Raw genomic sequence first — 23334 nt, forward strand, 5'->3', positions numbered from 1 at the left:
GGAGGTGTCTTCCCACCGTCCACATTCCTTTTCCCGTGGGGAAGCCTGTGGACCTCCAGGTAGTAAGTCTCCAACCTTCTCAAAGTACCGAAGCAGGAACTCTTCACGCACCTGCCTACCTGTAGCCCCTCAGGCTCAGAGGCAGCAGTGTGTCTGCTGCCCAAGTTACATTAGGCAGAAGGACTCGCTAGCCCCTCACAGACTGTTAATGTCTAGGTCTGAAAAGTACTCATTTCCATTCAGCAAAACCACTTGACTCATGCCAAGTACCCCTGTTGTGCCAGAAAGGTAGAGCTGGTATCCTTTTTCCTATTGGTTTCGTAGGACTGAAACTGTCAGGCAACTCCTGACAGTTGCCTCACTAAGAGCTGTCAACAGCATTTGTATTTATAAATTACGGTACAGTGAAAACACAACTGAGTCTTTTACAATAAATCCTCCCAAGGAGAAGGCTAATAGGAGATCCTTCATCAAGACCCATCCTGGTTCAGAGGAAAAAGAGACCCCCAGGATTCAACATTTAAGAGCTTAGAGAAGAATCCCTGGGGACACCCAAGAGCCTCATTTTCAGTGCAGACCCCTTCACACGTGGTGCAGGCCGCCTTAAGCAGCAGGTCAGGTTCCCCTGCTGAGGAGCTGGAGCTGCTAGGAAACCGGTGAGGGCGGAGCCAGCGCCCCGCGGGCATGCGCAAAGCTGCACTGAGGCATTCTTCCTGTCTGCAGGCACATGGCACCTACCTGCAAAAATAGAAGCACTCGGGTGCCGTGAGCCAGGAACACAGAACACACAGAAAACTTATGTGTGAAAGAGCTTGAATTTTTTATATATATAACATGACATCTGTTCAATATACAAGAACCCAAAATTGCCCACTGCTTTTATGACAAAAGCTGTCATGAATCAGTTGTCATCTGAGGAGATGGAGGAGGAGTGTATTCATCCCTTTATCTCCCTTAAAGGTAGACTTGGATGACAACTATCTATAACCCTATAAGGGCTTCACAGGCACCAGAACCACCAGGCGAGTAACCACAACACAGTAGTGCCCACCCAGCATGACTAAATAAATGGCTTGGTGCTTTGCAGCTCCATTCTGCTAAAGAACACCTTAGCACCCTTCTCATCTTACAATATATGCCCAAGATTAGCACTGTGAAAGAAATGAGCCCATGGGCCCTGGACGGTTGGCTCAGTGGTAGAGCATTAGCCCAGCGTGTGTAAGTTCTGGGTTCGATTCCTGGCCAGGGCACACAGAAGCACCCATCTGCTTCTCCACCCTTCCCCCTCTCCTTTCTGTCTTCCCCTCCCACAGAGCAAAGTTGGCCTGGGCACTGAGGATGGCTCCATGGCCTCTGCCTCAGGCGCTAGTATGGTTCCGATTACAGTGGAGCAATGCCCCAGATGGGCTACGCATTGCCCCCTAGTGGGCTTGCCAAGCAGATCCCAGTTGGGCGCATGCAGGAGTGTGTCTCTCTGCCTCCCTGATTCTCACTTCAGAAAAAAAAAAATAATAATAATAATAAAGAAATGAGCCTGTGGAAGGAATACAGAATCAGAATCAGAAAACGAGTTCAAACCCCAGCTCTGCCATTCAGTTCATCAGAAATTAACATTTATTCACACCTGCCATGCTCCAGGCACTGTGGTCAGCCTGGTAGATCTAGGGAAGAGTCCAATAGCTCAGAGACAAACAGCAAGGACAGGCAATTATTAAGTGTGGTGAGTGCTGAGAATGAGAGAGGGCACCTAGTCTAGTCTGAAGGTTAGGAAGTGCTTCTTCTGAGGGCTGGAGAGGTGGTAACAAGGAAGGGGGTGTTCTGAGATGAGGACACATCCCATGAAAGCCCCATGCCAGGGAGGAGCAGGCCCTATGCCAGCTCTTGAACAGGACCGCCCATGGCTAGGGTGTGGGTGGTGACAGCCCAGGTGGGAGGCATACAGAGATGTGTGCAAACTACAGTGCAGATTTGGGACAAGAGAATTTCTTCACACTGTAATCATTTTCTCAAAATACTGGTTTTCGTGGGCTTTGAAACAATAAGAAGCTATAAACAAAGCCATGGGGAACATACACTAACTATACTTCTACCTCACCTCCTCTCTGAAATCAAAGGAGAGACCAGGGCACCAGGATCACCACCCGGAGGAAGTGTGCCTACACAGGCTCTCAGCACAGCTGGCCCTGGGGTCCTCCACGCACACTGACGCTCAAGTATGTTTGCTCCAGAGCGGAGTTTAGTGACAGCTGCCTACTAGAGCCAACACTTAAATGGCTACAACGCAGGGCTGGCTGAGCAGACCAAATACCCTGGGAGTCAGGTAGGAGTGATGAAGGGTCGGCTCTAGAATGGCAAGAACTGCTGCCCAGAGAAGTTACTTCGGGGTCACCTGTCAGGTGAGGACACCTCGGGCTGTGGGCAGAGTGACTGGGTGAGTGGGAAAAGCACCTGGACGAGCTCTGGATGCTCAGCTTGTGCTCACTGGAGTGTTATAAAACTTTCCTCTGACACAATTCATGACACTGCTGCTGAGCATCAGAGAGCCTTCATCTGATACAAGAACTCTTGCGACAAGAAGAGTTTTAAGGCAACTTAGACACAGTGATGGCAGGAGAGCAAGTGGCGCTCACACGTGTTAGCTACTTACGTGCAGGGGTGCTGATCGCTCGTTTGTTTATATGGTCAATAGCTCCACTGGACTCCTGCTCCAAGCTGTATGATGATGCTAGGATAAAATGAGACAGTTTTATCTGTTCAAAACACAAAAGATCAAAGAGCAGGGCTGAGAAAAAATATTTGTAAGACACACAATAATGTTAATATCCCGTATAAAGTGTTCTTATAGAGGTAATTCAGAAAGATACAACAAAATGATAAACATGAGAGACAATGTCCATTCATTCTCATTAGGTTTCAAAGAAATGGAAATTAAAACCATGACCATTTTTGGTTTATAAAGCTCCACAAAGAAAAAGAAAAACAAAACCAATGTTTCTAAGAAGGGGACACTAGTGGGCCATTGGCAGGAGTACAATACGGAGAAAATGGTGAAGGCAGTTTGACACTATCAAAAGTTTTAAGAATATTCATGGCTTCCGAGTGTTGGGAATTAGTCTTAAATATTACACACATGTAAGGCTATATGTGCAAGGATATTTATCATGACATTATTTTAAAAACCTGAAAAACACGGACATATCCCAAAGTAGGTTAGGAATAAATGAGTTCGGTCCTCCCACGATACACTGCTGCACAGCGACCAGAAGAGAGGTTCGGAAAGGAAGGTCCATGGAAGGCGTCCACTACGCCATGAGAAGTGTGCACGCAGCTTATAAAACAATGCATGTGAGATCCCAACTTGATAAACAAAACCAAGCACACAGGTGTGAAGAGCAGAAAGACTAGGAGAATAAACACCTCACTACTATGTGTGAGTTTTCTATTTCACAATGTTTTCCAAATCTTTTATCACAAACATACCTTGTTTCATTACCTATGATCTGAAGTCCCCAATCAAAGATTTTTGTTTTCAAGACAATAAAACAAAGTATTTTGAAAGCAATGAGAACGAGCCTGCTCTGTGTTTCAGTGTGTAAGTTCACTGTCTGTGAGATAGAGCAGCACGCAGTTCTGAGTCCCAGGAGCTGCTGAAGGACTTACTGCGCACGCGTGTTCTGTCCAGGCTTTCAGAATTTAAAGGGAAGGGCAACACTCCCAGGCTCCGGTTCCGACGGCCGCTACTAGACTCCACGGCTTTCTTGACAGAATTCAGGATGGCAATGGTGCTTGGAGACATGGACCTGTGGAGGACATGCACGGACGTGCAGGCAGTGCAACACTAGTCACCACCCATTCCTTCAGACACATCCCTCAGCCACACTCATTTCCAACCTGAAAGGGAAGAGCGCCGAGCGGGATCCAGTGACCACACAGCAGTCACGCTCACGCTGCACAGGCATGCAGTGGGGAATAGCAAACTCATTCATTCTGTGGGCTCCTACCTGCTTCTGGGCAGTAACCTCTTCAACTGCCCAGTTCCAGGTGAGAGAGGCAAAGGCGGTGCCTGGTCAGCGCCTGCCCTGAGTGCTGAGGGCTGGCTCACGCCATGGGGTGTGGTGGCCTTTTCTTGGCCACCAGGAGCTGGCATTATTTCTGAACTCAGAGCACCCTGTCAGAGAAGAGTAAGACTATTTACTTTCTAACACTTGGGGGAAAAAAGGAATCTCTACATGTTAGGAGCAAGTCCATAGTTATCTACTCTAAAGCATGCCAGCCTAGGGCAAGTAGAACTTTCTCTTTGGAAACAGCACTGGGGGCAGGCTGCCACACGCAGAGGCTGTGCTGTTAAAGGGAAGAAGAGCATTAGTTTGTCATCACCCTTTTTAAGGTGGCAGATCGGGGTGGACTTCCCAGGGAAGCACGCTGCACCTGCTCACCTAGAACCTCCCCAATGCCATGGCATGTTCTCAGGATGCTGGGGGAAGGGCTGCAGGCAAGGTCGGCAGCCTAAGGAGACTAGTCATCTGTGGGTCACTCCGGTCACAGGTCAGACAACCCTGCCGCCAGCCTGCTTCCTGGGCACTTCCAGTCCCCCAAACTATCATTATAATGACTTCCCAGACAAGTTCAGAGACAGGGCCTTAAGGGAAGGGATGCCTCTGTGACCCAGGTCCGGACTGTCACGAGTAACAAATGCAACGAGCCACAAGCAACATCCCTGAAGTCTAACGCAAACCAACCTCTGCTCCCATGTATAGCAGAGAGCAGACTGGAGAGGAGGGTCAGACAAGGTGACAGCTCATCTACCTGTGTGGCCTGGGCCCCAGCAGCACCTTCCGCCACCCTGTTCGCATCTGTTTGTCCTGCCAGCTCTTGCTCCTGGGCGAGCTGCTCGTTGTATTTCTTCATGTCGTACTCAAGCTCTGATGCCAGCTGCTTGTCGACTGCAAAGAAATCCTTGACCTCATCTCGGTAATCCTGCATCACCTCCTAAAACAGACACAGAGGCATCCTTTCATGATTGTGCGAGTAAATAAATAAGCTCTCCAACACGACTTGACAAATAATAATAGGACAAGTAAGACTTATTTGGCTGAGGACTATTTCTATTCCAGCAATTGACAAGTTGCCGCAGTGGTATCTTCCCAGGAAACACTGGCTGCACTCAACCACACAAGGAAGTGAGAACAAGAAGAGAGGATAACTCAAGAGTTGTAATCTCTTGGGAAGCTTACTGTCTATCTGCCGGTTCACAGGAAATTCCCCAGGTTCCTGGTGGGAAAAAGAACTGGACTTGCACAATCTTAGCCCAAAGCAGAACTTTAACAGTTCATAGAACTGTCATCAAGAGCCACCCCCTTCCTATTCCTGAAGGCTCTGCCATGGGCAGAGTGACGTATCTGGGTGGTCTGGCTTGGCTCAGGGTCACCACCAGTTCAGAGGACCTTGTAGTGCTAAAAACACAGGCCCCTCAGGAATTCAAGTCAGAGGGTATGTGGGTAGTGACACATGGCATTGCCTGGCTCAGACAGGGCCTCCGAAATGAGGTACAGGAAGCAGTGCAGCCTACAAGTCCATCTATCCACACCCACTTTCTCAGAGACTGCAAGATGGCTTTCAATCCCACCCTGTGCGCTCTTCTGAGATGTGACACAGACCTGTGCCATCCCTCATGGTAGGAACATGCTCAGGTCTGAAAGGGGCGGCTATGAACAGAGCCTCTTTGCTAAGAGCAACCACCTCAGCTCACAGTATTAGAGGGAAGAACAGACATACCGTAGCCCCAGCTAGTCCCAGCAGAGGGAAGGAAGTAAACCAACTGTCCCCACGACATCAGAGTGGTTCCTCAGGGCGCAGGAGCGCGGGTTTTAGGTGAACAAGTGCTGTGCTATGCAAATCAGGCAGCTGCTCAGAGGTGGCCTCCTCGGGGTGTGCTCAGAAACGGGGCAGACTGACTTTTCTATGGTGTTCAAGTACTCACTGAGGGTCTATGCTCTTTTTTCTTTTCTTTTCTGAGGTTTAATACAAGGCAATAAGAACATAGGAATGGGAAGTTTTCATTTTTTTCCAAACAATGAATCTATCTTTCCTACCTTCACTTCTTTAGGATACAGAACTATCTGAAATTTATATTCAATGAAATTTTCTAGTAGCTCTTCTTGAAGAAAAATGATGCCTTTTTTGAGGAAGAAAATAGCATATAGTGTAAACAGAGAAAGGAAAAAAGTGCTGCATGTATTTCTGGTGGAAAGACTCTGCCGGGAGGACCGGGCATCACTGACGTCTGCCCTGCAAGTCCATGTCCCGCTGCTCGCTGGGCCCCGCCAGGCCGGGAGCGCAGCGCTCTGCTCAGTGCTCCCCAGCGGCTGCTGTGAGTGGGCGGTTAGGTCTTGATTCATAAACAAGACAGTGTTAATGGCACATATCCCCAAATTAATCATGATGACCAGTTTCCACTTTACCTCCCATCAGAATGACCTGAGATGATGACTTTGCTCTCGACCCCAGTTGAGAAAGTCTTGGTACATCCTTGGCTGATCAAGGATACAGGTGCTCAGCAGAGGGTCAGCTCTTCACAAACTCAACTGCTCAAAACAGAACCAGCTCCCGTGGAACCTGCGGCCAAACTCTGTCTTCTTCCCCATGGTCAAAGGCCTGTCAGGCTGGTCTAGTTCTAAAAGAACCTAATGCTGATTTTGAGGCATCTTCAATTCTAGTGGTTCACCAAGAAACTACATTATCGTGACTGCCAGAGTATGGACCGGGGAGTGGGAGACACCGACCACAAAGTGCAAGGTCCCCTTTACCCTGAGGTAGGCCATGAGCTCCCGCAGAGCTGGCATCCTGTTCTTCTCCAGCACAGTCTTCAGGGAGATGATGATGGGAATGATGTTTTCTATGAAATTCCTCTTCTGAACCTGCAGTAACACAAAGGCATGTTTTACATGCACCGAGTTCTGAAGACAAGAGACTTTCCCTTGGTCTAGTTCTTTTAGCCTAGCGGATCTAGTGTACTAAATGTTGTGTATTTTTCATTTTTGGTTACAGTACTGGGAATTGTATAAGACACATCACTTTTGTCCTGGAGGCTTCGTAAGCATCACCTCAAAACACATGGGAAGCTTTGTAAAGTCAGATGAAGATAAAGTATCCTTATTTTCTAAACAAGAGAAAGGAACTAGAAACACGTTGAATAACTTGACAAAAAGCTCCAAATCTCACAGGAACCCACCACAGACCCCTGGGTCCACATTCAATCTCCCATTTAGCAGCCTCCCTTTGGAATGAAAATGAGTTCAACTGTAGCTTCCCAGAGACACTTCGCTCCTGTAGGTAAAATGACCACCGTCCAAATGTCCAAACAAGAAGGTAGTCATGTCTGCATCCCCATCCTCTTTTTTGGTGTAACTTTGCACATATTTAGAAAAGTGTTATGTCTTGACCAAGCCTTCATATTCTTTACCATGAATGATCACTAACCACAACTGTTTTGCAATGAATCTCTTAGAATTAAAAATAGTTCATTATAGTTGCACATCTGTGCAAGACTTATTCTGAATCTAAAAAGCATTCTTTTTCTTATTTCAAGTCAGGGGTATACGTTCCCTGTTTGTAAACCACTCACTTCTAAAAAGTCTAATCAGAGTTCCTGAAACAGGAAGACAATAGTAGAGAAATAAACAATTTAATAAATCTGAGTCCAAGCAGATGGTACAGAGAGTGACTTAAATGCATTCACTCAACAAATATTATCAAATGTCTTCTATAAACCAGACACAAAGCCAGGCTCTGAGGATCTGAAAGGAAGCCAAGAATTTTTGCCTTCAAGTTACTTCTACTTAGACCAGACTAGAAGTCTGTGTTTTGCTGTGTGCCACATCGGGACAAGTGGTGGGGTGTTAAGGACTTACAGGAGAGGGATACCAGGAAGGAAGGGTAAACAGGAGTATAAATCAGAGAAGGCGTTCTGAAAAGATGGTCTTAGGATGCGTAGGATCAGGTTGTGGGACGGGAGGGTGGGTGGGAGTGGGCACCATAGATGGACACAGCAGCGTGCCAAGGCACAGAGGCGGGAGGCACCTCCCACCCGAGGGATGGGTGGTCATCTGGAATGGAGAGCTCAGAGTGGGGAGCAGGCAGAGAAGCAATGGGGTGCGGGTGGCATAGTACACGTAAGTTTTGTGGGCTTGAAAAATCAGAATTTTATTCAGATGAGAGAAAGCCACCAACCTACTTATTAAATATAACATTAGTGCGGTATAACTTAGATATAATAAGTGAATGCTCAATGAGCTGAGTATACACACTGAGTAACAACACCATGATCTAGAACCACCCACAATCCTCCACCCCAAAGTTCCCCACTGCCCCCCTGCACTCAACCTGCCTCTCATCTGCTTTAAGCAGGAGATTAAAGCGATCAGATGTGTAACTGCAGAAAGACTACTCCCGCAGCAAGGGGCTGCACAGCCTGGAACCGAGAGAACCCAGACACAGAAAGGGCGTGGCGGAAGCTGCCAGAAACGGCACAGACTTACATAAATGCAGACCCAGTACAAACGTAAGAGAGGGGCATCTGTAAGCTAAAACGGATGCATGGAATGCAGTCAGTCAATTTCTTCAGGTTCAAAAGCCTTCAGGGCTCACGTGGGAAATGTGAGTTAGCAAGCCAGGCTAGTGCAGGAGCCTGGGGCCTGGGGAGAACTACAATAAGCTGCCCCCTAAGGTGACTCAAACCCCAGTTTCTACACTCCCTGGCTGAAGGAGAATGTGCCTGATGTGCGAGACTCCGGACTGGGGAAGCTCCGGGCCCCTTGTCCACAACAGAAGACTGTGGGAAAGAGGGAGGGATATGAGGACGAGGGGCTAAGCAGTGCACTTTGGACAGAGGAGGCCTGCGAGGCCTGTTGCCCACCCAGGCAGGCAAGTGGAATGGGCCCCGGGCCACAGAATCTCAGCCAGAAGCACAGATGGAGCACCATCACCATGTGAGTGAGTTAGGGACACTGCTAAGAACGACCTTAAGTCTCGGCAGACCAGCACGTCAGCCATGACCGGGTCTACAGAGACAGCACACTCACTTGTGAGATGAGCTTTTTCTGTGCTTCCTGCATGACTACATTTGCCAGGGCCATGTCATCTTCTTCCACGAGGAGGTCCTTATCGGGTTTTGATCTCATTGCCAAAAGCTTGATCTCCTTTGAGCTGAGGACCTCAAAGGTGTCTGAGAGCAGCTCACTGGCTTCCATGTCCAGGGGCAGGACGCCATCGGCGAAGCACGCTGAGAGAGAGACAAACACGGTGTCTGAGGAAGTCTGGCCTTGGAGGGGCGGGCCCTCAGAGCTGGTGAGCACATTTGGGCTGCAAGGGCCCTGCATGGGCACAGGTGGCGTCTAAGAGGGACAAAAAGGGCTCTTCCAGTAGGACTGGGTCCCACTTGCTCCAGATCTGCTAGGCCATCAGCACCACAGTATTTCATTTTTTTTTTTTTTTTTTTTTTTAATTATTTTTTTTTGCATTTTTCTGAAGCTGGAAACAGGGAGAGACAGTCAGACAGACTCCCGCATGCGCCCGACCGGGATCCACCCGGCACGCCCACCATGGGGCGATGCTCTGCCCACCAGGGGGCGATGCTCTGCCCATCCTGGGCGTCGCCATGTTGCGACCAGAGCCACTCTAGCGCCTGAGGCAGAGGCCACAGAGCCATCCCCAGCGCCCGGGCCATCTTTGCTCCAATGGAGCCTCGGCTGCAGGAGGGGAAGAGAGAGACAGAGAGGAAGGTGCGGCGGAGGGGTGGAGAAGCAAATGGGTGCTTCTCCTGTGTGCCCTGGCCGGGAATCGAACCCGGGTCCTCTGCACGCTAGGCCGACGCTCTACCGCTGAGCCAACCGGCCAGGACTGTATTTCATTTTTAAAAAGACATTTTATCCCAAACACAACATGCCTACCCAAAATACTAAGGCAGAGTTTGGAAGTGATATTAAATCGCTGTTCATCTGTGAAGTGCTCTAGAAGAAACTTGTAGATTCTCATTCGTTTCTCCTTGTGTGTCTTTCCCTTCAGTGAAAAAAGCCTCTTCTCTCTATGGCAAAACAGGACAATTTTACTTTATCATGTGGGCCAGGAGGAGCAGGTCTTTACCAGCATCTCACGGCTGTCCACCAGTGCTCACATGCATTTTCCTACTAGGACTACTGCACGAGTGGATCTTCCTGCATGGCCCCACAAGAAGTAACAAACCCACCAGGAATCCATGGGCTGTGGGCTGGGCCCAGCTACACGTACAGAGCAGCTGACCCCGCTCTCCTAGGCCCCACTGACCTGTCTGTCTGGGAGAACTTGTTATACTTCTCATGCTTCTCGTAGTTATTGAAGTGGAAAATACATTCGATGAAGTGCTGGAAGAACATGGCAGGATTCCTCTTCAGTAACAAGTGAGCCAGGCAAAACTCCCCGAAACTGTAAAAGGAGGAGATCATTGGCTATTTGCAGACAGCTGCTAAAATTATACCAAGAACTCTGCAAAACAGAGGGGAACTGTGAGTGAGGGTTAGGGATACTGAATCTATGTCAATGAACAGCTCCATTCACATCAAAAACTAGATAACCAATTTAGCTTCTTTTGTCTATTCTTGCTCAACAGCTTCCTTTTTGAATCTAAGTTCAACATAAAGGCTTTCTCTCCCAGGTTTCCCTTCAAAGTTCTAACAAAGTTACCCAGCTACACTTCAAGTGGGGAAAACAACCAACCTGCCCCAAACTGCTTCTTCAGAACAGAGGCCCGTGGTCCTCAAGGACGATGCAACAAGAACCGCCGCCTGAATATGAACACTCGGGCTTTGCTTCTGACCTGAAGTTGGTTGCCCACAATAATGAACAAAAACCAATTTTAGTCACTGGAACTTTTTAAAGAATTGATTATTATTTGAGCCAGCAGGGCAAGTACCCTCCACAGATAGTAAAAGCCTACCACCGAGCTCTGGACTCCTCATCCCACCCTGGGCACTCTTTGTCCCCTTGTGCCTCACCTGGGAGAGGCATCCTGCGGGCATGCACCATGCTACTCAGTGGACACCATGTCACTAGTTCCACAGCAATCTGAAGGGCAGACTCTAATGGCTTCTCAAGCTATGTAGACAAGAGCTAAACTGCTCAACCTCAGGGTCCCTGCCAGTGCCTGCTCATGACGGCAGCAGGGGAGACAGTCAGGGCACTGTTTTCTGCTCAGGTTGCACTGGGCTGGCCTTGATCCAGCCACACTGTCCACACCACTGTGTTCACTTCACCTCCACATTACTGCAGTTTCCACCTCCAAAGGTGCACCGGTCAGTTCCCACCTGGAGAGGAGCCGGGACAAGGACAAGCCAAACACTGTATCCCTGGCTGCAGAACGCATTAGGACTTGCAGGAGGCGTCCTTCCTCTCCTAATTCTCCTTAGGCTAATATTCAAATCAGTTTGTAGTCACAGCAAGCATATCAATGAAAGATAAGAAGGCAGTTCAGAAATCACCCATGTTTAAATAAGCTTAGATAAAAATTCTGCTGCAAATCATGACACTTTGACTATTAACCCAGGAAATAAGGGAGAAGCCTGACATAATCATGAAAACAAAACAAATAAACCCTTTTTAATAAAGGGAATTCCTTAGGAGAAATTCCCCTCAGGCCAGCTAGAAGCACCTGTCTGATGTGAAAAGTTGTCAGTGTTTTCTACACAAACTTTTTTTTTAATTTTTCCTAGCCCTAAGCCCTAAGCCCTAAACCCTAAACCTAACCCTAATACACAAACTGTTTTTAGTAAGCCAGGTTAGAAAGGCAAAGAAGGCCATAGCAGCAGGTGATGTTCTTTTTAAACAAGGGTTACTTTGGTAAACCATCTGTGACAAAGAATGAAGAAAAACAACTGAATAAACAAAAAACATCCCCCAGAGAAACTACAAGACGTGACCCTCTGTGGTGTTTCCTCACAGCTAACCTATCCGGGCACAGCGGTTCACACAGCTCCCTGGCTTTTCTCCTAGAATGTGAAGTCATTCAGGTAAAAATGAAAAACCAGAGGGAATCCAATTAATTCTCCTGCAAGAAGAGGAGCTGCTTTGAGCTTGAACTTAATGTTAAATGCTCATCTACTTAGAGTTTGGGCCAAGAATATATACAGGTAGAACTAACTAATGAGCAAGAGACTTCAGTCTATTCCCTAGTGTATAACAGGCTTACCAACTACACAAGTAAATTCATTGGTAACATAAATTATGCAAAAATAAAAAATCATATGCTCAGGGCTGAAAGCAGGCTCAGAGCTTTGTGCGTCATGAAAAGCCAGAAACCATAGTCCCCGGGCAACTTGTAGTACTAACCTCGCTGCTGCCTCTGCTGGGACTCAGAAAGCCATGTTCCAGCTCGGACTGGATTAAGGCTCACAGATCCTACTAGCTCAATCAACTGGGGAAGAGGAACTAGTTTTTTTTCATTGTCAGCTGAAAAGTTAAAGAAGTTAACATTCTAAGTCATGCCTCCTGGAGCATTCCCTTAGAATGGCAGAAGGCAGCACTGTTCAGGTACCTGGAATAGAACCCTTTGGCAGTTGTCAAGAAATCTTATTAAGTTAAGAACTCACCAGCCTTTCCCACCGCTCCTTATCCCTCAGGACAATTAATAAAAATCACACATAGTCACACCACCGATTCAGGGGTACTGTCTGGAGAGTTTACACAGCATTACTTGCATTATAGGGAAAATAAAAGGTCAGTTAAATCTGAGTAACAATAATCTTGTGGAAAGAAATTATTATTCTCTTACTAAGCATCTAAATCCAGGTTTCAAACCGTCCTGTGCGGCCACAAGGGAAGAGCGGTCTGTTCACGTCTATTTTCAGATTTAGTAGGAAACATAAAAGCCTGACTTCTTTCAGATGTCATCCAAGCCAAATGCTATTCTGAAGTAGGCATCTGCTCAGTAAGGCTGCTGCTAATGCCTGCACATTCCCAACTTGGTCTAGCTCAGACTAGGACAGGGACTCAGGCCTGTTTATGCCAGAAGTCTATTTGTAACTTGAGGCAGGTTATTTCCTATATCAATGTTATCCTTGGCTGCCAGCCATATCCAGGCCCCTCTTGTCATCTGGCCTGCCTCACCTGTCATGTCCCTGTACATACCGTTCTATGTGTCTTCCCTCCTCTCACCTCGCATGTCTCCTTTCCCTCTTAGGTTCCATAACAGGCCAAGCCTCTGCCCTCTCTATAGCTCCTCTTCCTAGATGAGAGCTGGTTCCCTCCAAGGACAGCACTTCCCTCATGGCCCTCGCAGGGGGAGGCTGCCCTTCTCTCAAATCCCACAGGCAGGGCCAGAGGACCAGGCGCCTCCCTGATGACAGTTTCCATTTACCAAATGTTCACTGAGTGCCTACTCCTTTTCAAGCTCTTCCATGGGGCCAGACATCTGATATAATGGAAACAAAATATCTGCTCCCCAGGAAGCTGGTGAGCTGGTAGATAGACAGACCTACATACCATACAAAGTATGTCACCAAAAGTACTCTGGAGAAAAAAACAGTTGGGGGAGGATCCCGGGAAGGGAGAAGGGAGGCTTGGCTACTGGTTAAAAAGAACATGACTTCTCTCCCAGTCCATATAGCAATACTTAGCCTTTTCTCTTGATGCTCCTGGCCACCTACTTTGTCCTCTACGTCTTGGTGGTAACTCTCTCCTAATTTTCACCATTCCAAATCCTAACACCATGGTCTGAATGTTTGTGCCCCCTGTTCCCACATTCCTATGTTGAAAACCTAACCCCAAGGAGATGCGGACATTGGGGGGTGATTAGGTCCTGAGGACATGAATGAGATTAGCGCCTTAAAAAGAGGACCCATGCACACAGACAACAGTGTGGTGACTGCTGGTGGGGGTGGGGTGTGTGTGGCAGAGGGTATGGGAGAGTCAAAGGGTGATGGACAAAGACCTGACTTGGAGGGGTGAACACACAATATGATGTACAAAGATGTGTCATAGAATTGGGTACCTGAAACCTGTATAATTATGTTAACCAGTCTCAGATCCCTCGTCCCTTCTGCCACATGAAGATAGAATGAGAAGTGTGTGAAGAGGGTGTTCCCAAGAAACCGGCCATGCTGTCACCTTGATTTCAGACTTCTAACCTCAAACTGTGAGACATGAATCTGTTGTCTATAAGCCACCTAGGCTGTGGTAGTTTGCTACGGCCGTCCAAACGGACTAAGACAATTTCTCTGAGCACCTTCAATGTCTATCCACAGATGAGCTCATTTAACCCCTAACTTTCTATTTTCTTGACTTCATCGACTCCAGTGACCCTCACATTTATACTGTGTCACCACTCTGTAGACATAACTTCGACCAGGTCCCTACAGCTGCAACATTTGGCTTCTGATGTCAAATAATCCACTTTTTTACCACATCCACTTATCCTTCCAACTTTCTGATTCCCCAACCCCATTCCATTTGTTCTTCAACTTCACTAGGCCCTCTACATCCTCAACTGCTTCCTTTTCTCCCAACCAGGCAATCTCTGTCTTTACATTCTTTTCTATCTCAATGGTCCATTATTGTAGTCACTTTTTTTTATTCAAACCTCTCTAGCGGGTGCCTCCTTACACTTCTGCAGTATTTGCCCAGTTAAATGGAAACAATGTGCCTACTGTATTACAAAGCCACTACCTATTGGGCACAGGGGAAAAGATACCACACAACTCTGTTTTGGGTTTATCATTATATGACCAACTAAAAATGTCATGCAAATAGGCTCATACCAGAAATCTTCAGGAAATCCACTTGGACCAAAAATTAATTCAATAGGCTCTGCCCCTATCGTCTCTTTGGAAGATCAGTATTAGCAGACACATGTGGAAAAAGTAATGTGTCTAAGGTAAGCCGATAGGCCTGACCGTTGGCCTAGAAACAGGGGTATAGACTAATTTCAGTGACAGTTAACAAAGCTGAAAATCAGGGTCCACATTTGAACCACAGTTTACATAAGCCCAGAATCAGATAAAATAGAAAGATTTAAGGGGAAATTATTAAAATGTTATAAAGCACTGATAATCTTGGTAGAGTATAAAATATCTATCTGTCCTTTTAAATTGTTTCTGATTCATGCTCTGATCACCTTTATAAGTTCTGTGTGTATTTCACATATTAATCAATGCTCTTGTAAACATTTATGTACAGGAGCTGACAAAAGGGGGGGAAACAGAGCTACAAGTGAAAGCCTTCCAAGCAGTCCTATTTGAGCCCCTCCCGGGCGGCACACCGTACAGAGAGCCACGAGGGCCAGTCTTCCAGCAGCAGTGGAAAGGTAAGAGGGTACTGCACAGCTATCCTCGTCCCTTTGCCAACTGTAGAAACAGAGAAAAGAAAGAGCTGGAGCTTTTGTGTCTGACTCTACACAGTATTAACCAGAACGTCTAACCTCTACTAGTTTATTATGTAAAATGCTCCCCCTTGGAAAACTATACCCAAAGGAAACCAAACAGAAATTCTTACAGGGAACTCAGAGTAAACCACTGGTGACCATATTTAGAGCCGGAGGGACCCATTATTATAAACTATTTATAGTTCATGAACTTTATAAAGACCTTTTTCCAACTATGGTAGCTTTTGCCCTGGTACTCAATACTGTATTCTATTTTCCAATTACATATTTGCTTTAAAAAGAATTATTCACGCAACATAATCTAGGTCAGCAAATTCTGTGAGATTTCAACACTTGAAAAAAATTAAAAAAAAAAAATGATTGAATGACAGGAGTTCAAACATGACAAGGCAACTCCCTCTGCTTCCAATTCTTAAGAAACAGCCATTTCCAAGGAACTTATAATTTGCATACTCCATTTCATACTGTCCAATTGTGTATTAATTCCTAGAATTCCTTCTTAAAATTTCTGCACTCAAAAGAAAATCTGAACTCCTTATCAAAACTCACGTTTTACTGGCCTAGAAATCAAGTTATGTTCACCAGTCAATGGCTGCTATTCCCTAGTTCCCTAGGACAAAGGCATGTACTGACCTTCTCTCCTTGTTAGTAAGACTGAACACTGTCAGCAAATGTGCTCAATGCTGAGATTATTTAATGGTCAATTTGAACAAGTTTTTTTTTTTTTTAGACTTGTATGTAAAATAAAGCTTTGTTACATAACTTAGTTAAAAAAAAAAAATCTGCTACTTACCTGGCAGACTGCCAAAACCTCACTGAATCCTAAAGAACTCAACTCTAGACCAATTTAAAATAAAAGAGACCTAACACAGACCAGAAATTAGGTAAATCACTTAGCTGCGTGATATGTGAGAGAAAAAATTCACCTGGCGATGTCTGGGTGTGAATCTATCACAGTGCTGACAAATCGAAAGAACAGAGAGCCCTTCCATTTCACAAATTCTTCCTGTACAAAAAGAAACAATATAATTAGGAAGGATTTTTTAATATATAAGCCTGGAAAGTATTCAGCCATAAAACCAACTGCTCACTTCCTTTTGTTTAACATCACACCCGTAGCCACTCAAGTCTGTCTGTGGCACATGAGAGGTTTGTTGGCACACAGCTCCCAAACGCCTTGAAAGCACACAGCAGCTGATGGTCACAAACAGAAGCGGAGGAATACGTGGCAAGGACAGCATCAAATCTACTGTATTAGAAAAATGACACACAGCTTTAAAGGGGAGTGTGCCACGGCTCCTTAGTTCGGTACATAGTGTATGAAAATATGAGTATTTAGAACATACTAGAATAGATGTACATATTTAATACCCTCTTTTCAAAGATCAAATGTTGTCTTCCGCTACTCATAGGCTAAACATGTTCTGAATGTGAATGACAGTATCTAATGCTTGGCAGCCCTTTCCAGGTCGCCAGGCTCTTTCACACACTAAACGTCACCCTGGACGCTCAGAGCAACTCTGCAAGACAGCCAGGGAGGACACTGTGAGCTGCACTTTACACACAAGGACGTCACACCTGAGAAACACCGGCCTCCTCAAGAGTCAAGAAGAAGAACGGAACTGGAATTAGAACTGTCTACTGAGTGTGCTTCCTACATGGCACTTATTTACAAAAATGAAAATGCACGCTGCTTGACAGGGTATCTGAACAAACACCGAAAATAATCAGTAGGCAGTAACAATCTGTTTAAAAGGCTGTGCAGAACATTAAAAGAGTGATTATTTGAAACCAGAGATGAGGCTAATTATTTTTATATTCTACTACAAGCAGCACATTTCTTATGCTACTTCAATATTCCCTTAAACTAGAGGCGATGTCCAAGGGAAAAACATGACGGTCTAATTCTCATACAAACCTGCAAGAGGTTGGTAAGCAAGATGAGCGTTTGCTTGCGGATGAACGGTTCCGAGTCCTTCAGACACATGGAGATGTTGGGAATGTACTTATCCACCATGACAGTGTACCGGATACAAAGATCACACATGACAACGACAACGTTGTTGCGAATGGCCACGTCATTGCACACCTCCAGCTCTCTCACGAGGGCCGGGATGCTCTTCTTGGCCAGATCCTCATGCTGTAAGCACAGCTTACCTATCATAGAGAGGATGATTCATGACTTTATTCTATTCTAATAAGGCACAGATGCCAAAGTTTTCTCCAGGGATATGTTGCTATTTATTTTATTTAATCAAAGTTAAGACAGCATGTCAACATTCACACACACACACACACACACAATATATATATATATATATATATAAAGAAAGAAAGAAAAAGAAATCAAAGGCAGACCAATTCATATTAAATATTAGAAAATTCAAACTAGCTAAGATAAAACATCTTCTCCAACCCCCCAGGATCTCATGAGATATATACTCCTTCATTGTAGTAAAATTATCTTCCTTTTAAAGTCAACAGTTGAATTTTGGAGTTATATAGTTACCTGGAAGATGACCAATAAAATTAATGATGAACTTGAAATCTGAACTAGGTAATTAGGAAAGAATGATATAATCTCATTTACTTTATTTATTTTTCAGAGGAGAAGGCTGCTGTTGAGTTTTATCTGTGGGGTATCTGTGTGTACACATGGCTGAGGAATGTTTTGCTCTTATTTACAATTCTCATCAGATGTAAAAAAATAACTATTGCAAAAAACATTCATGGCTCTTATCCAGCATAAAATACACAATCATACTAAAGAAAAAAAGAATTAAACTATAGGGGTTAGTGTTTTCAAGTAACACCAGTTTGAGTCCATGAAGAAACATGCTTAATACTGCATCCACCAGTTCCCGGAAGTAGCAAATAAACCATCTCTGTTCATAAACTGAACTGTAAATTTATTTTTTTCATTCTCAGAACTCGGTGTAGTACCTGTCACACAGTACTTGATGAATAGACTTTATGATGCTACATTATAGGTGTAAAAAAACAAATCTCAGGAACAGGCATAACTGTAACAGATTAACAACAACAAAAGCTCCCTACAGGGTGCATCTTGAGTCTGATGTGGGCAGTGGCCAACCCAGAGGTTCTCATTGTCAGCACTCTGGTGCACCTGCAGAGCTGGGTGCGCCTCTCAGAACTGCCTCAGAACTCCCAAGAGCTGGAGTAAATAGATGCTCAGCACTATACAACTTGTTACTGGCTCATTTAAGACAAAAGGCTACCCAGGGACCTAGACTGCACAGCGATATTCCCCACACGCTCTTCTTACTTACCCAAGGTAATGATGGCGTGCGCTCTAATCACAGAAGGCATGACAGAGCCTCTGAACTGGGAGAGTGGTTGAGAAGCTGGGGCTTCGCTGCTTCCTTGAAAGGATGTTACTACGGGGACAGAAAAATGGGCTTATTTACAGCATTTCAGGGGTGAACCCAGACTTAAGACGGCATCTGCCAAGGATTCTTTTAAGTGCCTTACACTGATCTGCATCAGCAGAAGAAGCTAGAATGGACTGGATCAGAAGGAAGGCTCGCTTCTCCACTCTGGATGGACACAGTTGGGCTATATCTCCTAAGGTAAAAATATATTTCACCTGCAAAGACAATTAATTGGTTTTGCAGTAAAAATAAAGCGAAAGAAAAATGAACTCTAGCTAGATTAAGGACATGTCAGTGGAGTACCTTTTTGTTCCCCAATTTAAAAAACTATTTCTTTCATAAAAGTAGACATTTAAAAAATTCAGTCACTACTTAATAAAATTCATCCAAAATTAGGGTGACCAGATAAATTTATCAGCTACATCTAGATACTTCTGCAAGTTAAAGTGGGTAAAGGGGGAACCTAGAACTACCAATTTATAATCCCACCACCTAAAGCTTACACGTTATTATTTTGTATAACTTTCTTTTCAAAGTATTTTTATAGTCACATGGCTTTATGTTTGCTTACCAAGAGCACTTACCAATCATACTATTCTGAAATTTGCAATTATTATTTTCAATATTAGACACCCATTTGTGTCATTACATACAATAAATACATTTAATGACTACCTAAGTATGTTAAGAATTATGGATTCTTAACAATTATGCATAATTTATTGCATAATTCCACTCTTAATGAACATCTATGTTGTGTCCAGTCCTTTGCTATTGTTTGCACTGGGGCTGATGAATACCTTTGTTCCTTTGGGTAGGTTCTACTTTCTTAAAAGTGACATGCAGGGTTAAAGGACATATAAACTGTTGTACATTTTAAAACATATTTTCAAATTGTCTCCCAGATGAGTTTACTGTTTAGATTCCTACCAAAAACTTGTAAGCACTGCTCCTTACCCTTGCCACTGTGTGTTTCAAGGACATACAGCTTGAGAGTTAAGTAATCCTGCCTTTAATAATCCCCAAATGAAGGGCTGATGCTAAATAGCAAAATGGTAAGTAAAGGCTTATTTTAGATTAAGAAAGCTAATAAGAAGTTTGTTTAAAAAATTCCTGAACATACTATATGTTAGTGAATTAAAGGAATATTTAAATAATATATAAAGAAAAGTGAAGTAAAGACTAATATATATAAAGACTACTGGGTAAAACCCCATATACGGTATATTTTGACTAAAGAATAGATTTTGGTGATATATTTGAGAGTAAAAAAAAATCTTACAGTAAATACTGATTGGTCATAATGAAGCATTTTCCTGAGTTTGGGCAGTGACTGCAGACAAATTAGAAGAGCAAGATTGTCTAGAAACCCTGGATCAAGACCATTCTAAACATGGCCCCCTGACCTAAAATGTCTGAATTCCAATGATACTGATATCTTTATTCCTGATTTATATGTATATTGTATTAATGCCTGAGAAACAAATGGTCTTTCCTTTTAGCAAATCTAAGCATGGTCTTCCATCACCAGGTCCAAGTACCAGGTGTCAGTGCAGGAACTGAGCAGAAAAGAGAGGTACTCTGCTACATTACTTTATTGAACAAGTGTCAGATGTGAAATCAGAATTACCAAGACATATTCTGTTGACAGATGGCCACTTGAATCAGAACACAGGTTCCCCGTTTATTGGCTCACAGGAATCCCTGGCGCTGACCCAATTTGTAAAGCAAGGATGCGTGTCAGACCATTTCACTGCTCCAAAGTCATTTGTATTTTCATTTTTCAAATACCTCATTTTATTTTAGACATGACCTTAGAACTGCTCAGCACTATTCCCTAGTTCTATAGTTTGATATTCAAAAAGCTCAGCAGACACATTATAATTTTAAAATCAAACAAACTAATCACAAGAACAACAAAAAAGTATACTTGCTGCATTATTTCCTCACCTTATTACTACTTCTAATCCTGATTCTACCTAGCACACAACACTGTTTCCCTTGTTGGATTAAGTACCTCAAAGAATCTAACTAGAGGAAGTATATACCGTCATGTTTTCCTCCAGATAATAAGTACAAGAGAAAAAATAAATCAGTCATCAACAAAAAAATTCTTCAAAACAGTAAGCTCTATGCTAGAAAATTCCTTTTCTGCTAATATTACAAAGTCATCTTTTTAAAAAAAAAAACCGGCCCTGGCCGGTTGGCTCAGTGGTAGAGCGTCGGCCTGGCGTGCAAGGGGTCCCAGGTTCGATTCCCGGCCAGGGCACACAGGAGAAGCGCCCATCTGGTTCTCCACCCCTCCCCCTCTCCTTCCTCTCTGTCTCTCTCTTCCCCTCCTGCAGCGAGGCTCCACTGGAGCAAAGATGGCCCGGGCGCTGGGGATGGCTCCTCGGCCTCTGCCCCAGGCGCTAGAGTGGCTCTGGTCGCAACAGAGCGACGCCCCGGAGGGGCAGAGCATCGCCCCCTGGTGGGCGTGCCGGGTGGATCCCGGTCGGGCGCATGCGGGAGTCTGACTGTCTCTCCCTGTTTCCAGCTTCGGAAAAATACAAAAAAAATAAAAAAATAAAAAATCCAACGATATGAAGAGAAAACGATGATTAAGAAAATTAGTTCCTTACCAAAAGGTCTTCGTCCATATTTCCAGCTCCATCCTCCTTCAGCACGATGTTGGAGAGGCAGTGCACACAGGTGGAGAGGACATCCCCACACACCTGCTTCAGTAACTCCTGTGGCAAGTCAAAGGCCACCTCTGAAGATCCTATACTTCTATCAGACTACTCAAGAAACATAATTTTCTCAAGAAACTCTAGGATCTTCAAATGTATAAACCATAAGCCAAGGAAAACTAGCCATCAAGTTTTTGTATCTTTGTTCTTTTAGCAATCTGGCAATCGCTGAAGTGAAATTTACAAAGAACTATATACATGTATATATCTTAGACATACGTACACACACACACACACACATATATGCTTTTTTCCTTCAACATTTGCCCTATAAGAGTAAAGTGCATATATCTGGGAAGATCTAGTATGCTATTTTATAACAGACCTATAACAGCAATGCTCCTCCAATAATAAAAATATCGTAATTTGTCTGACCTATGCAGAATTATGGTGAATTAACCACTGTAATAAACAGGCGTAGTAAAAAGTAAATAGTTGTTATTCTTCTGAAATCTACTGTAGCCTACAACTAACTACACTAGACAGGGAGGGAGTTTGATCACATCCTGCAACTCATTGACTTCAATTTCTTGAAGCGGCCGTTACAAAACCCCCAGGTTGAGATAAGTGGCCCCACCCCTGTATTTCATGTTGCCTGATGCACATTTCTATTTTAGAAATAATTATATCACATTGAAATGAACTGTTCACTTACACATCTCCCCAACTATTCTGTAGAAGCCTTAGGGAAAAACTCTGTCTTAATTACCCTCCCAGGACCTAGCCCAGGGGTAGTCAACTTTTTTATACCTACTGCCCACTTTTGTATCTCTGTTAGTAGTAAAACTTTCTAACCACCCACCGGTTCTACAGTAATGGTGATTTATACAGTAGGGAAGTAACTTTACTTTATAAAATTTATAAAGCAGTTACAGCAAGTTAAAGCATATAATAATAATTACTTAATCAAGTACTTTATGTTGGATTTTCGCTAAGTTTGGCAGAATAAATCTTTATGAAACAACTTACTATAGTTAAATCTACCTTTTTATTTACACTTTGGTTGTTCTGCTACCGCCTACCATGAAAGCTGGAATGCCCTCTAGTGGGTGGTAGGGACCAGGTTGACTACCACTGACCTAGCGGAACTACCACAAAGGTTATCAATGTCTGCCAAACTGCTGGCTAACCGTCATTATGGTCCAAATATATTTATTTCAATTACAGTTTACATTTGACATTCTTATGTATTAGTTCCAGCTGTAGAGCATGGTGGTTAAACAATCATGTAACTTACCAAGTGTCCCCTGGATATTTCCAGTACCACCTGGCATGGTACATTGTTGTTACACTATTACTGACATTCCTTATGCTGTACTTTATTTACAACCTTGTGACTGTTTTTAAATTACCAAATTATACTTCTTAATCCCTGCACCTTTTTCACCCAGTCCTCCAACTGCCTTCCCCTCTGGCAACCACAAGTCTGCTCTCTGTATCTATGAGTCTGTTTCTGTTTTGTTCGTTCATTTATTTTGTTCTTTAGTTTCCAAATGTAAGTGAAATCATACAGTATTTGTCTTTCTCTGACTTATTTCACTTTGCATAATACTTTCCAGGTCCACTGTGTTGTCACAAATGGTCAGAGTTCATTTTTTTTCTTTTCAGGGCTGAGAAATATTCCCTTGTATAAATGTACCACTGCTTTTTAACCTATTCCTTACTGGTAAGCACCTGGATTGCTTCCATAGTTTGGCTATTGTAAACAGTGCTGCAGTAATGTACCAGTGCATCTATTACTTTGAATTCGTGTTTTGGGGAGGGCAATCTTTAAGCGTCTTATACAAGAAAAGGAGGCACAGGAAAG

General features: G+C 44.2%; 1 protein-coding gene across 1 annotated transcript in view; it reads right to left on the reverse strand.

Annotated features, from left to right (window-relative positions):
- The window catches only part of NCAPD3 (non-SMC condensin II complex subunit D3), a 54819-nt gene that overhangs the window by 2091 nt on the left and 29394 nt on the right, over positions 1 to 23334 (reverse strand). The window contains exons 20-32 of the mRNA XM_066259772.1: positions 21420 to 21527; positions 18899 to 19013; positions 18697 to 18804; positions 17325 to 17563; positions 16333 to 16412; positions 10321 to 10458; positions 9948 to 10081; positions 9081 to 9280; positions 6807 to 6917; positions 4807 to 4989; positions 4002 to 4168; positions 3661 to 3800; positions 2648 to 2725 (exon numbers count right to left, since the gene is read on the reverse strand). Of these exons, the coding sequence (XP_066115869.1) occupies positions 2648 to 2725; positions 3661 to 3800; positions 4002 to 4168; positions 4807 to 4989; positions 6807 to 6917; positions 9081 to 9280; positions 9948 to 10081; positions 10321 to 10458; positions 16333 to 16412; positions 17325 to 17563; positions 18697 to 18804; positions 18899 to 19013; positions 21420 to 21527 (1801 nt within the window). The remainder of the gene's footprint in view (positions 1 to 2647; positions 2726 to 3660; positions 3801 to 4001; positions 4169 to 4806; positions 4990 to 6806; positions 6918 to 9080; positions 9281 to 9947; positions 10082 to 10320; positions 10459 to 16332; positions 16413 to 17324; positions 17564 to 18696; positions 18805 to 18898; positions 19014 to 21419; positions 21528 to 23334) is intronic.

The sequence above is a fragment of the Saccopteryx bilineata genome, chromosome 2, assembly GCF_036850765.1.
Source record: "Saccopteryx bilineata isolate mSacBil1 chromosome 2, mSacBil1_pri_phased_curated, whole genome shotgun sequence".
NCBI lineage: Eukaryota > Metazoa > Chordata > Mammalia > Chiroptera > Emballonuridae > Saccopteryx > Saccopteryx bilineata.